The sequence below is a fragment of the Puntigrus tetrazona genome, chromosome 7 (assembly GCF_018831695.1).
Source record: "Puntigrus tetrazona isolate hp1 chromosome 7, ASM1883169v1, whole genome shotgun sequence".
In the NCBI taxonomy this organism is placed as follows: Eukaryota; Metazoa; Chordata; class Actinopteri; order Cypriniformes; family Cyprinidae; genus Puntigrus; species Puntigrus tetrazona.
This window is the reverse complement of record NC_056705.1, coordinates 26806786-26822646: the sequence shown is the minus strand read 5'-3', so window position 1 is coordinate 26822646 and position 15861 is coordinate 26806786. Positions and strand designations below refer to the sequence as shown.

The 15861-nt window shown below is 38.7% G+C and overlaps 1 protein-coding gene across 1 annotated transcript in view; it reads left to right on the top strand.

Annotated features, from left to right (window-relative positions):
* The window catches only part of si:ch211-186j3.6 (neural-cadherin), a 188290-nt gene that overhangs the window by 134604 nt on the left and 37825 nt on the right, over window positions 1-15861 (top strand). Inside the window, exons 21-22 of the mRNA XM_043244155.1 lie at window positions 36-262; window positions 7397-7674. Coding sequence (XP_043100090.1) covers window positions 36-262; window positions 7397-7674 — 505 coding nt within the window. The remainder of the gene's footprint in view (window positions 1-35; window positions 263-7396; window positions 7675-15861) is intronic.

Sequence of the window (15861 nt, the reverse complement as noted above, 5' to 3'; positions counted from 1 at the left end):
TATGTGTCGTGCATTTATGTTTGTGTCTCTGACAGACATCTCCACCACAGAGTTCATGGAACGCCGTGGCAATCTGAAGAGCAGGTACGAGCTGCTGGGCGACTTCCTGTCAGACATGCTGTCTGTGGGGGCAGACAACGTCAACATTTTCAGTCTGGTGGAAGTGCGGCACAGGACTCTGGATGTGAGGTTCTCCGTTCACAGCACTCCGTTCCTCAGGGCCGAGAGAGTCCATGGTTACCTTGCAGCTCATAAACAAAAAGTAAGGCCTGTCAGAAACGCACGGATACAAATGTAGTCATTTTAGACCTTGTAATTAACCTAGGAATTGCTCTAAAAGCATGCACTCTTTCAGGAAGCTTTAACACAAATTACATTCGCGTTTCACTTATTCATAACTAGATGAGACCTGATGTATTAACCCAGCCCTCTTTGTACCTTTTCAGTCGAATCTAAAGTGTCACTTCTCACTCTCCCTCGCTCTCTTTTCATTGATATCTCACATAAGCTCCATTTCCTTCTCAGAAAAGACACGCTGCTAAAGGCAAAAGAGCTGTGATGTGAACTGGAAAAATTCAACAGATCTAAATGCATCAGTCTCCTACGCAAAATCATTGATCAGGACCAATTACAAGGCGTAAAGAGGCTTGGAAAATGGCCTGGAAATGGTGAGCCGAGATGGTGAAAGTAGCACTGATGAAGGCTAGAGGTTATTAATGATGGAAATTCTAATCCTCTGGAAGAAACTTTTCAGAATGTTCCCTTATTCTCATTCGTTTCCCCTAAATTCGACTTGTTCCGTTATTAAAAGTAGTGGGAAATTTAGAGAGTTAATTACAGATGAAGTCACTGATATGGAAAGTGAGTTGCCTATCTCCACCCGTAGTAATTGGAGAAATTCCAAGACGTGTAATGAAAATTGCCACGCTTAAGGTACATGCACTGGCAGGGTTTTGAGAGAGATCAGTAAGAACAGCCAGTTCATGCTCACGCACAGAACTATTGCCTCGGAATCTGATGTAATTGCATTTTTCTATTTTCGTCCGCTTTTGCGGCTCCATTCACTGCATGTCGGATGTGTCGAGTAGGCCGTGTGATGTTGGCTTACAAGAGAGCTGGAAGAAACGAGCGTGAGCAGCAGGAGAGAGACAGAGATGAGCCCCCCTCACGTCTGTAACTTTTAAATGATTCTTAATGCACTACCATGATCTCTAGCAGTCCTCTCTCTTCCCCTTGCTTTCCACCTCGCTCCCCTGCTGCCACAACGCACACTTTGAAGAGCTCAGGATTCCCCCGCGGCCGTGCTAGGATGGGGGAAGCGGATTTTTCGGAGCACACTGCTCATTTCCCAGGGGTGCGCCCTTATATCTCGCCCCCTAACACCCCTTCTGCAATACACACAACTGAAATGACACCCTGTGAAGTGTCAAACGGCGCACAAAAACACACACTGTTGCATCAAGCTCAAAAACCAAAAAGAAATCTCCCTGTGGTGATAGTGAGTCCTGATGAAAGACTAAGAGTCAATGATAAACAGGGAAAAAGGCACGGGGGAAGAAAAAGTTTTCAGAGAAGCTTGTTATTTGTTGTGAAATTTGAGGGCGAATCGGTTCAAATGCAAAGCTTGCATTTAGGTCTTTAGCAGACAAAGCTAAAACAACTTTGCAGAAAAAAAAGTCATTCTTCTGAGAGTTAACCCTCAGAATAAACATGCACGGCGCAATCTAGAAATAGTGCACCTATAGTGAGCAGGTCGAAATGCAGAAGGAAGCGGTGAGGATGAACAAAGAACAATTAAAGCTGTTCTCTACATTTAATCAGATGCCAATGAATTTTCTACTCTGTTTGAGTGCATGCGGTAAAGGAGGGGAAATACAATTATTTTAAAGCTTTCAGCTGGATCTTCGCTGTCAGAGTCATTTCACACTGGCCTTTCTCAAAAACGCTTCTCATCACCTCGGCTTTTGCAGAATTCTTCGTAATTACATATCAAACACGAAGGCAGTGCTTTTGCCTCTGCCCTTTTGTTCGACTTTATTCAGGCAATTGTTGACTCGTGCACACCCACACTATTCCTTTTGTTTTGCACGTATTTAGATTTTTTTTGCCTTCCCTACTTTTGTCTCTCAGTATAATTTTGAAATGACTGCTTGGTTTGTTACATCTTTAAGTGCTACACACCCAGCACCTCCCATCGATCCCTGTTCCAGTTCTTTTATGTGAATGTTTGTTCCTTCAGGTTTGCTTTGAGAGGAGAGGACCTCTACTCTTTCTTTTTAAAAGAAAAGCTCAGTCACGTATGACGATATCATGTGGATCGTTTCCACACCTCACCATGCTTCTCGCCGTCTCACTAAAACACCCTTTGGCGATTGTTGAACCTATTCTTCGCAAATCAAATGTTTAAGAAACACACACAGTTTTGAATCATAAAACAGAAACATGAAAAGGCCACAGGTCCAGCATGAAGTTTAGTGCCTGTAAGCGAGGAGAACAAAATCAACTTCAATCCTCCTACCGGTTGGCCTGTTTATGTGTGTATGCAGATCCCACTTTGTATATCTCTTGGGTGTCATCCTGTGCTATCATGGAGCCTCTGTGGAACAGTTTCCCTCAGGGAATTCTGGGTATTGTAGTTCCAATCCCGACGGGCGCCCCAGAGGGGCTCTGAGAAATGAGCTGACAGTACGATCGAGCAGGAGACGGGCAAGAAATTTCACGCTCTCCTCCAGGAATAGGGAGAGAGAGAGAGAGAAAGAAATAAAATGGAGAGAGAGAGAAATGAGAGAGTCCAGAAGAAGGATTAGACAAGGGAGTGGGTGTATCCTCTTTCCTGTTACCTGAGCCTAACTGCCTCATATAAAATAATGGTTTATTAGTTGTCTGCGAGTGCAAAATGAAATGCGAGACCTCATAGTTGCAGTGTTTAACGTCCGAGGTAATACATGCAAATCACCTCCTCAAGCAGACACAAACGTGGGAGTCAGACCTGAACACTCTGTGGATGATGCACATTGTGTGTGTGTGTTTGTGTGTGTGTGTGTGTGTGTGTCTGTGTGCATGTTGGTAAAGAACCAGAACCATGAAAAGAGAGGGAGAGTCAAGTGTGTGTGGGTGAATGTTTAACACCAGGCATCTTTATGCTCTGCAGCTTCAAATGCGTATGTGTGTTTGTGTGTCTTGAAAACAACTCCTGGATCTGTTCCACGGGGACTCTGCAGTGCAGTAAAGTGCATGAGTAGATCTGCAGTCAGTTGGGCACACACATTTGAGATACACATGGACACTCGAGCCACTGAAAGCCAATTAATGGAATTCAATGAGATACCACACTGATTTTGATTATATGTTTAAACTATGCATTATTGGTTTCATGTTTAGTGGCCCAGAATCACAGAACAATTAACAACAACAACTCCACCAAAACAAAGTGAAAGTATGAATTTAAGTATAAAATTTATAGCAGTTCTAAAAAAAATACTCCTGGTGCTTGGAAGTTGTTTTAATTGAGATGCTGGATTTTGAACTTTCATGAGCTGTAAGCTCTAATCATTATAATTAAAACAAAAAAAGCTTTTGAAACGTTAACAGTACATGTAATAAATCTATAAAAAGGGTTCTATAGTTAAACTGCAATTGATACAAGATTTGTATATTAGTTTATAAAGCATTGCATAACCTGACACCTTTCTTACATTTCTGATTGTCAATATATATTCCTAATCGAATGTTAGCATCCTCTAGTGCTGGACTTTTAGCATATTATACACTGGTACCTGTTTTTAGTCACTATGCTTTAAAAATATAGAATTGTCTTCCAAATTAAGTTAAAGAGACATAACTGGAGTTATGGAGTTATGGCAAATTCAGTTTATTGGTCATGATTTGGAAAGGCGCATGTACCTTCCTATATAAAGTTTAAAAGCTGAAATGGATGTTGAAGGAGAAGGGTCTTGGTTAGATAGGTGATCAAGACACTTACTGCCACTCTGGTTGAGCTCCATGAAGAAACATAAAGAAGGACAAACATCGCTGCAATACTCCACCAAAGTGACCAAACACCAGCATCTCCTCAGTAAAGATACATGAAACAATGATTGGAATTTCTAAAAATACACCCCAATAATTCTCAGACTATGAAAAAAAAAAAAGAATTTTTGAGGTAAACCAAGCACTGCTTATAACCTACATAATGCCATTTAGTGGTGAACTGTGGTGACAGAGCCATCATGCAGTGAGGATGTTTTTCTGCTGCAGGAACTGGGGAAGTGATCAGATAAGACAGAAAGCTGAATGCAGCTAAATGCAGAGATATGCTTAATGAAAACCTGATTCAGAGCCCTCGGAACTTCAGACTGGGTGAAAAGTTCACCTTCCAGCATGGAAATCACCCTAAGCACAAAGCCAAGACACATCAGGAGTGGCTTAGGGACAACTCTGAACGTCCTTTAGTGGCTCAGCCAAAACTGTGTCTTGGGACCAGTCGGACCTTTTTAGAGAAACGTATAAATATCTGGCCACCACTGATGGTCCCCAGCCAAACTGACAAAGCTTGAAATTATTAATTATCTAAACAGAAGAATGGCAAAAATAAATAAATAAATAAATGCAAAGCTTGTTGCATCAAAAGACCAAAAGAACTGAGGCCTTAGCTAAGTTTTGAGTTAAAGGTATGAAGACTTGTGCCATATATATATATTTTTTTTTCTGTCTTTCGTTTTTAATACATTTTAATAAAGTTTTAATAAATACGTTTTTTTACGGTCATTATGGCGAGTGTGGTGTAGATTTACGTAGAGGGAAAAATTATTTAAAGCAGTTGTGTAACATTGTAAAACAACATGACAAAATGTGACAACAAAAACTAAAGGGGTATGAAGACTTTAGGCACTAGGGTTTTATCCTTGTTACATAAAGGTCACTAACTAACAAATATAAACTGCATGTCCACATTATGTTTTCTGCACATTATGCAAGGTTTTCTGGATATGAACTCTTATCGTGTTTTCTCTGCCACATCTCTTCAAATGCCACTCTGCATCCGGGCTCCAGAGGAGCAGCACAGTACAAAATGGGCTGGCATTGTGTGATGAGGTGCATCTGAAGTTAATGGTGCCATTAAATGCTGAATGCACCTCTCCTTAATATACTCGTCTTGTCCTGTGTATATACGCAAACGTGTTTGTGCACAAAGAAAAGGATGCGCAGTGAATGCTTCCAATGTGCGCCAAATAGAGCAGTCACAGTGATGAACTCATGCTAATAATTTTATGTAATCGTATTCTACTGTATAGAAATTGATGAAAAGTAGGGCAGCATAGAAACTGTTTGTAGTCATAACTGTACAAAAAAGATCTTACTGTTTATCAGCACTTCCTGCAGTCTTTTACCAAAAAAATAAAAATAAAAACTCCCACACTTGCAAGCTACCAGCAACTTTTTGTCATCTTTTTTCAACAAGATTTTGTAGAGTAGTAGCTGCACTCTGTGTTGCTGTCATATTTATTCCATTTTTTTGACAGGTGGCAACCTGTGTTAATGTGTAAAACTGCCACCTCCTCTGTTGGAGTGTCAACCTGATTACTGCTTGCTGTCACTGTATTATTTATAATATTATTGTATGTGTAGTATTAACATATCAATATTTTATATTTGAAATATCACGGTTATAATCAATACAGGTATATTGTGACACCTAAAGCACCAGCTTGCGCAACTCCTGCCATTTCCATTGTCTGCAGGGCGCTCGGGGAAGTCAGTGAGCATCTCGTTATTGTGCCCTTTCAGTTCTCGCACATATTCCCCATGTACACTTTATTTCTCCTTTTTAAATATTTTATGTTCTATTTTGTTTAAAACAAAACCCTTTTTAATGCTGTTCCCGCTGTTTCTGTTCTCACCCCACCACAATGCATCGTGACATTTGCCTGTCCAGCTCTGTTGTGCGCATTGCACCGTATCGCTGTGCTCCCTCAGAGTTTCCCCTTCAGATCACACATAAAATCAACATAAACAGCATCATCAATCACTCTGCCACAGAGGCTGTGTAGAAAATACCGCTCTATGAACCGCCGCCAAGTCCGAATAGTGTCCTGGCAAATAGGTCCCGGCTAATCTTAGAGTAGTTTTCACCTTTAACATCTGTCTCTATCTTCTCTCTGCCTGTATCTATCGATATCTCTTGTTTCTTCAGCCCTTCATTTTCCCTTAAGTGTGCTGGCCACTTGAGTTAGTGCAGGACAGGTCAATCACTGTGTGACTGCTAAGTCCACTGCGGAGCAAACCGCTCCACTTCAGATGTTGCATTAGAATAAATGGTGTGAAAGTTGGGAGGCAGCTCTGTGGACGTGGGGTATCTGTATGCCGTTTATGTGCTTGTTGAAAAGTACACGGCCAGAGAGGCTCTGGAGTGCGCGATGTGTCCAAGAATGAAATAGAGTGAGCGGGCACCAGTGTCTCTGTACGATGTTTATGCCTCAAAGCAATAGAAACAAGTGGGCTTGGGGTCTTTCTGGTTAACTTGGTTGGACTTGTTTTGCTATTTGTATGCTAATTTGAGGGTAGCTCAGCTGAATAGACTGGCATATAAATGGACACCAGTGTATAAGCGCTGCTGTATTACTGGCCTAGCAGTCTAAGCTGTTTAACCAGAAAGACTTCTTTGGTCAGGGAGCTTCACGAGGAAGACCTTGCTAGTTTACTGACCAGCTCTATCCATCTAAACAGCAAAAACCAGTCTAGACCAGCATGAAAGTAAAAACATGTCACACTAAACCCAAAAGACTTTGCCTTTAACATGTAAAATATAAAAAAAATGTATTGTAAAATCCATTCATTAAATGTAATTAAAAACCTATTAAATTTGTTAATCATATAAAGAAGTCATGGTCTACATCTTTAGATTTAAAGGTTTAGTTCACTTCCAGAATAAAAACAACTTACCCAAATGTCAACGACTTTACTCACCCAAATGTCATCCATGATGTTTTTTTCTTTCTTCAGTCAAGAACGATTGTGAATAAATGATAAATGAACATCCAAATGAACAGTTCCAATCATCTTTTACTAGTTATAGCACAAAATTATCATGGATGTTCAAAGATACTTATTGAAATAAATATTATTTGACGTCATTACCTAATCTGTGTTTCAACCGTGTAAAGATTTGAATTAAACAGCACTTTTGCGTAGAAACATAATTGTTTTACTTGGTGCATGAAACTCAAAATCTGGCTCTGGGTCAAAATGATAATAAATGTTAACATGCTAAAATGATAATAATGAAGCTGTTCACACGTTCTTTACTCTTTTAATGTGTTCTGTCAATTATTTCTTTCATCATGGCAGCACTTCACTTCTGATAGACTTTTTTTTTCCATTTCCCTTCCCCATCCAGCTCCAGTCTTTTCTTCAAGTCAACGTGACCCAGGTCCACGTAGATGAGTGTGTGGATGCAGACTGTCGGGGAGGAGGAGGCTGCACCAGCCACCTGAGCGTGACTGACAAGCCGGCGGTGGTCGACTCGGGCAGCATGGCTCTGGTGTCAGTGACTGTGGAAGCCACAGCTGTCTGCAGTTGCTCAGCACGTGAACATCTCCACCAGGGCTGCTCTGTCTATCCCAGAAACCCCTGCCACAACGGAGGAGTTTGTGTGGACACGCAGAGCGGATACAGGTGAGAAAGTACAGGTTTTCCTTTGAGAGCTTTTTTCGAATGACTTTATTTCACTTCGCATATGGAGAGAAGCGAGCACAACAGCAGTGAGATGTTTACAACAGGCTTCCTTTAGCAGTCTGTAATCTGCAACAGGTTCCTGAGCATATGCAAGCTCTTTGAGGAAACAAAACACAGTGTCTAAACATTACATTAAGTTGAGCTCTGTTGCCTGTCGAAACTGTCTGAAGCTCAAAATGCACATGCACTTAGATGCATAGAAGCCTCTTCTTCATATCACTTTCATGTGCCTCTTTGAGAGTGTAAAAAGAGACATGATCAAGTGAACTTCCACATGGATCCAAAGCACTCTTTGTAAGACTAATCTTTTCGCTTCTGAGCTTTTGCACAAAAATGAGGCTGAAAAAGCCTTTCTTCTTCTGTGTTATTCAATTATCCAGTCCTGGCATGGATATTGATTTCCCTCCCCGAATAACAATACTGAGTGACTGGGATTGGACGGGTTTTGGGGGAGCAGGGAGCTTGTGATAATTGTTAGATGGGGAATTTTTTACTCAGAATACAAGGAAACCTGGCAGCCGCAAGTTAATAACAAACGCTCTAACGCCCTTTTTTTTTCAGTCATAGCTGTAATTGAACAAAGCAGGCGATCCATGTCTCAATTTGAATATTTTGAACAAAACTTTCTATTTCAGGTTTTGTTCTCAAGCAGGAAGTTGTGCGTCTGCCTACACTAGAACATGTTGGTCTAATTAGCAGTGATGTTTCTTTATGTTAATTATGTATAAGTGCAAAGCTGGGCAGTGTTGTCATACATCACTTCCAGTTAAAACGTAATGAGCTAGATCTTCTAATCGTGCTAATTCCACTATAGCTAATTGCTTCCTACATATGCATGTGCAAGTTTGATTATAATATCTGAACTGAGTTGTCAGAGATAATAGCACCTTTCTATACCAATTGGAACAGATATATATATATATATATATATACAGTATATATGTTGACAATAAAGTAGTGACCACATAAGAGATCAATTGCAATTTAATGAAAGCAAGCCTTCACATAATTCAAACAATGACTAATTTTATGTCCTATTATGTCTATATATAATTATATAAATGCAAATTGTATTTAATTTTATTTGACCTATTTTAAAAAATGAATCATCTGGAAACTGGTGCTCACATTTACATACATTTCTTTGCCCTAAAGGCAAGATAGACCTAAAAATGGCAGAGACGGACGGGAAGAAATTAGTGAAAAAAGTTTATGTATGAATAACATGTATTGTCAGCCATGAGAATAATGGGAGTAGACAATACCATACGGTAAGATTGTGTAACAGTTAGCTAGGCCACTACTGGATGCTTAGCAGTGATTTATAAAGCTTGGTGTTTTAGTATGTATGGGTTGATTTAGATCCAAATCAAGAGAGCAGCTGCCATGTGGAAGCTCCTAATGATATCTGAGATGTGGTTGCAGATGTGAGTTGTATTCTAATCGCTGCTTGTGATATGAAGGATTTTTCCTTCCCTCAGGGAAATTAAAAATGCAGAGCATTGAACATATCATAAATACCCGCCTGACATCATCCAAAGGGGGCATTTAAAAATTAAATTGCGCATTTGCCTATTGTATAATTTATGTGTTGTCCGTTCACCTCAGCACCTATCGAGACCACCCTACTGCCCCTATTACACGCACATGCCCAAACCCGTTTCCACACCTGTCTGTTTTACAGTGGAGACTGACACACACGCAGCTCTATTACACATTTTCTCAATCTCTTTTGCATGACATGAACTTACATCATTGAATGCCTTGAAAATACCAGGGCGAGATTTGTACACGCAATACGTACACTTGCAATGGCTTAGCTTCCCGTTCTGGCATATAGTATGGCTACGCTTTCTACGGCTCATTTTAATCACCTTGAAAAATATGGAGAAATTAATTTAGCTCTCAGTGGTTTAATTAAAAGAAAAAAGTAAAGCTACGGATTTGCGAGTGGTCAGAGCTAGCGAGCATGTAATGTGGTGAGCTGGCTTTGTGGACCAGAACGCTTCATGCCTCAAGCCCTCTTCTAATCCTAATAATGTCCGCAGGCAACAACCTTAATGTTGCGTCTGTGTTACGTCAACCTTCCGGTCTTCTTCAGCCTTTAGGCGTGTTCAAAACCTTTCAGTTTTTCAGTGTCAAAATATGACTATTTATATGAAAAATGTTTATTTGAACTGTATGCACTCAAACGGAACGATTTATCAAACATATATATTTGTATGAAAAATAGGGATTCTTATGCATTAATATGACATGGTCTATACGAATATCTCGCTTTGGCAGAATGAAATTGCTTTCGGGTCCCTCACTCACACTGCTTGGTTATTTCTGTGTCAAGAGAAGCTTAGACAGTCCTGCAGGAGAGTGCTTTAAATATCACTGTTTTCTTATACAAACGTTGTAATTCACATGCATCAAACATCCAACCAGCCTGGAGAGTTTAGCTCTCAAGGTCCTCTTTCTGTTATCTGTATTTCATGAATATCACAAATGGAATCAAGAGTCACTATCATTCAGTCCATGTACCATGTACGTGCTTCATTAGAATTAAGTAGATAAAGAAGATTTACAAATCTTTTGTAAATGTACATCAGCCAGAATGGGGGTCGATGTCAAGAGCATTTATTCAAAGACTATAAACCCTCATAGAGTAGTTCTGCAAATAAAATAACAATAAAAAAAAATCTCATTGCCCCAACTGCTGTTAAAATAATGCAAAATATATAAATAAATAAATGTTTAAAAATCCTGTTCCTCCTGCTGCTGTTAGCATAACACAAAAAGCTTTTGGAAATTACACTGTAGATGAATTTGCAAGGGAAAAATGGATACTGCAAAATATTTATCATAAGTAGGATGTCAAAGCTTTATTGTGTACAAATAGAAACAAAAAGTTGTTTCTACCTAAAATAACTTGAGTCAACTTAAATTTTTTTAGTTACTTAATGTTAATTTATATGACATCTAAAATATTCTGGTTGACTGAAAATATTTCAAGTTGAAAAAACATTTTTTTATATTTATTTTACAGTGAGTCGATTTAACCATAAACACCCTCAATCATAATTTAGATCTAATTAAGCAGCATCCTTTCAGATGATTGTCACCATTCAACAAATAATGTCAGCTCCACAGTTAGAGGAGGGACTGAATTTAGTTTCTTATGCTGCGTGAAATCGTAGGTTTAGTCTTATGGTCTTACTTGAACATCCTGAACGTTTCCTCATGAGTAAAAGGATTTGTGTTATATAATCCTATGCACGATGAGCAACATAATCTGCATCTTTGGGATGATGTTGATTCAATTCCTAGCTATGGCTGTATGTGCATTAATAAAGTAAAAATGAAGCTGATGAAGATTGTTTAGGAGAATTCTGCAATAATGTATGCTTTATTATTTCCCTATAAAAATATTAAAATATTCAGCATAACAAGCAGCATACATTTACTTGAAGAATTTAGAATTAGTTTATAAGCAATATATCTTTAAGTTTGAAAAAAAAGAAAAAAATCCTCTTGAATATCTGTCCTGGGAAATAAGACAAATAATAGTTAATTATGGAATAAAAATAGCAAATATATACTTTATCTTTTTCTCTTAATAAATTATATTGAATATATATTCATGCTTTTTAGATACTATTTGATACTCAAGTGTACATAACTCTGCTGCACTGCATCTCAAGATTTAAGGAGCAACATGTATATAGTCAGAAAACAGGATTAATGGTGGATTTGTAAATAGAGAACAGCGGAGAAATGGTTGTAGGTTTCTCGCTAACCAATGGATTCCTCTTGCTGTTTATGCTGGCAGGAAATGAGTGAATAGGCAGGGGGGAAACGGACCAGGGGGAGTAAGAGGATTGTGTTCAGCCATCATGGCTGATGTTAAGACCAGGATTCACTCAAGGAGATAAATTGGTCTGATTTAGTTCATCAGGCAGAACAGAGCTGAGGCTTTTTTTATTTTTTCAATAAAGATAGAAATGTTTCTATTTAAAGTGTTTTACTGTCTCTCTGGTGTTCTCTTATCCCCGACTCGAGCACACACTCAAAAGACACTCTTAATATTTTAGATATTGCTCAAATTGACCCCAGTGAATAACATGGGACAGGGGCCTTTTCTGCTTTAGAAAGATCTGACCCTGCTGCTGTTTATCAAAGGCTGTTGTTTCTTTTGGGAATGAAGACACTGTCAAACAGACTTTCTAGCTGTTTTTGTACAATTTAACATTTTTGTTCACAAACAACAGCTTGCAAGAAATGCCCCAAAGAAACTCAAAATGCGCGATCAGCGAACATTTTGCCCTTTCATTTTTCCGCTTCATTTTTTTGCCTCTCCTCTGACCAGCTTTGATATTCTCTTTTGCTTCAGTGGGACTGTCTCTTTCATTGATCCTGTCACATAATTCGATCTCCACTTTGAATCGCCCACTCCAAGCACTCCATCGTCCATCCCTTAAACCCTGACTCTTTCCATCGCCAGATCGCAAGGCTTATGTTTTACTCAATCCTCAGCCTAAATGAGAGTCACCAGACATAGTTTCTAGTGAGTCTTTATGAAACTTTAGCTTAAAAGGGTATCGCTCCTCAGACGGAGTTACTTTATTGTATCGATTCGGGCGGTTGAAATGTTGTCTTATTGCAACCAGATTGGCTCCTCTGTCTTGCTAGATTTGTGTCTTGGGAGAGCATTAGTCGCACCAGGCTGGAAATTTGTCCAAATCCAGCTCGCTGTGAGGCTGACAGTAATCAATGGGCCAACATTAGGAATGTAATATCTGTGCCATTATCATGGAAACTTTTCTCTGTGGTGTGCATTACTCTTCCATCCCGCACGTGTATCCATCTAAACACACTTGATGAATGATTCGAGAATGACTACCTGACAGACCATCTGACATCTTTGAGACAGATTCCTGTAAACTTTAGCATCTTATGAGAAAGGATCCAAAACATAAATTGTATATATTGGTGTTTGTGTGCAAGTAAAAATAACTGTGTACTGGATAGAAATGTTCATTCATTTAAAGGTGTATTTTTGTCAGTATTTTGCTGCTAATTCAATCCTTTATACATTAAGATGTAGCAAATCAGCCCAAAAGGAAAATATGCATAATTAATTATGAGAAATTCAGAGAAAGTATTTGGATCAAGTAACTGCTTTGGGAGATTCTTGACAGAGTTATTAGATGCCCAAACAGTGCTCATGTTCAGTGAACACATCTATAGACTAGTATAGAATATTATTTTCTTGGCTTTAGACAATAATCCAACACTTTCCAAGAGCGTGTAAATGTGATCAGGGACTTCACTTTTGAGCAAAACAAGTAACCTCAAGTGTAATGCAAAAAGACTTTATTTACTACGCTAAACGCTTAAATTGCACTTCACACATACAGTTGTAAATAGCGAGAGAGTAAAAGCTGAAACAAAGTAAAGGATAAAACCATGAAGTAATGCCAGTATTTGATATTCAGCAAACTGACAACCTCACTACAACATCAGTTCCTTAATTATAACGCACCTTTGTGATAAGGCGTAGGTTATACTTTATTGTGCATCAATTAATAAGAAAAGGTTTGATGTTTGCACATCTCATCCTTTTTGAGAGGTGTTGAAAAGGCCTTAGAAGACTTTTAACTCAGTATCTTCACGTCAGAACTTTTAATTTTTCTGTAAATTATCTTGTGATCAGTGATCTTTTAAAGCATGAGACTGTCACATCCACAGCAGGTGAGTACTTCAGCAAAATATATCTTTTATCTCAGTTCTAAAAAATTAAATCAAAAGATTTTGGATTAATACCTAGGAAAACAGAATAAAAGGAAAATCATGAGGTAGAGTTTTTACATTCTCAAGAGGCTAAATACTGAAGGTAAAGGAATATTTTCTTAGTCTAAAATTCCTTTGGGTTTAAAAACCCCTGGTTTGGTGTCTGGGTTTTCTTTGCAGTTTGGAGACTTCCTCTGACCCTCTGCTTGTTGGGGTAATGAGATTATGCATAAAGAAAAAACAACTAATTGCATGTCTGATCTATTTCAGGCAGTAAAAATAAGTTATGTAAGTATATGCAGAGTAAATTGTCAGGTAAATTTGGTTGGGATTTAACAGTTCAGTGTTTAAACATGTTCTGTAAACATACAGTGGATAATTCATGGGAATGAAAACAGCATTGTGCAACTAAATTGGTGACAACTGCATTTGCAGAAATCCTACAAAGTTTTGAAACTTATAATTACACTATTGACCCGACCCTCACACCTTAACCCACCCTTAAACCTACCTACAACACCAAACCTGTTGCTAACCCTACCCGTATCCCATATCTCAATAGCAGCAAACGTGCTTTACATTACAATATGAACACAATACGTATATTGCCCTTATTTTTTGATGTAAGTAGATTGTAGTTAAAGCTACCTAATTTAAAGTGTGACCCAAACTGTAATGTAGGGAATTCATTCAGATATAACTGCTAAAACTTTACAGTATGTGCTTGGCCTGAATGGTGTCACTCACATAAAAGTGTACCCATAAAAGTTACAATTATTTATTCTCCCTCAATGTTTTTCACCATGGTAAAATGACATGACCCACTGCATTCATTAAAAGTTGAAGGGAATCCTCCTAGCCTAGCCTAGTGTTGTCTAGAGATGCAAAGAGCGTAAATTAGACAGTGTACTATATAGATGTCACGTCTTTCGACTGTTTTGTTGTTGTTTTCATCCATGTTTTCGGTGTGACCTACCTTTCAGTTAATTGTCTCATTGTGTTCAGCTGTGTCTTGTTAATTTAGTAAATTACTTTGTGTATTTAATTCCTGTTTGTCCGATCTCATCTTTATGTGTGGTTTCTGTTACGTGCTTGCCTGCCTGCCTGCAGTAGTATTATTCGTTCCTTGTTCCTTGGTGTATGACTAAAACTATTAAGAGTATGTACTCGTTGAGTGCTCTTTCTCTACATCCACACCGTGACAACAGACAATAGGAGAAACCGCATCTGTTTGGCCAAAAATGTACAGGTGTAAATCCAGACAACAAAAATACCAATAAAATAAACCAAACGAGTGTGAAATATGCTAGGTAGAAAGATTTGCTGAACTGAACGCTTCTTTGCTTTTGGTTCCAAATATTTATTGCTGGAATTGCTAGACAAGACATGGCAGTGAAAATAAGGATCTGATGTAGTTTGACGGTCAGTCCTATAAACACAGCCTCGCTTGTCTTCTGCAATGGCATGTTGTTTTAGTAAACATGGGAGTAGTTTTGATTAGCGTACAATGCAATTAGAGCACTCATGACGTGTTTGATTGCTTTATTGGGTGCATTGACCTGCCTAACTATCTTGCATTGTCTCAGCTGTCAAAAGTGCACAGAGGCCGTCATCCCATGTCATTTTCTTTTCAATCCGGCAATTAGAACTGCAGCTACAAGGCAGAAAGTGAGGAGAGAGAAAGAAACAAAGCAAAAAGACAGACACATGGAGGATAGACGGTGATAGACCCATGCATTTTTCAAAGACTATGATTAGACTTGCCAAAGAGACACTGAGGCAGGGGATCTGAGGGCACAGCAGTGCTTGGGTGGCAAACCAAAAGAAAGCAATTTGTCATTGATGTTTTTGAGCAGATGATGCTGTTTGTGGGCTGAATCGAGAGCGTGAGCAACAGGTGGGGCTGATCCGTCAGAAAGCAGAACAAGAGAGCTGTTGATTACTGTTTGAGTCATGCCAATACGTATGCATATGAAGTGTATCTTTCATATGGAAATTTTTGATGGCAAAGAGATGCACATCATCGGCTTGCATCGCATGGTCTAGTGTGGTTCCAGTTTCATAGAGGATGATGTTTGGGATGTTCTCTTAATGAGAAAATCTTCAAAATGCAATCTTAAAGTGCCCATATTATGCTCATTTACAAGCTAGAATACATTTACATGATTTAAAGTTCAGAAAAACATTACTTTTTCATACTTTAGTCTAACTGAAATGTTTCCAGAAACATAGTAAAGGCACTGTTAAAATAGCCCATGTGACATCAGTTCTTATCTTCTACATCCTATGCCATTATCAAGATTACCATGACTCATGCACAAAGTTAAAATGGAAGAACATGAGGGTGAA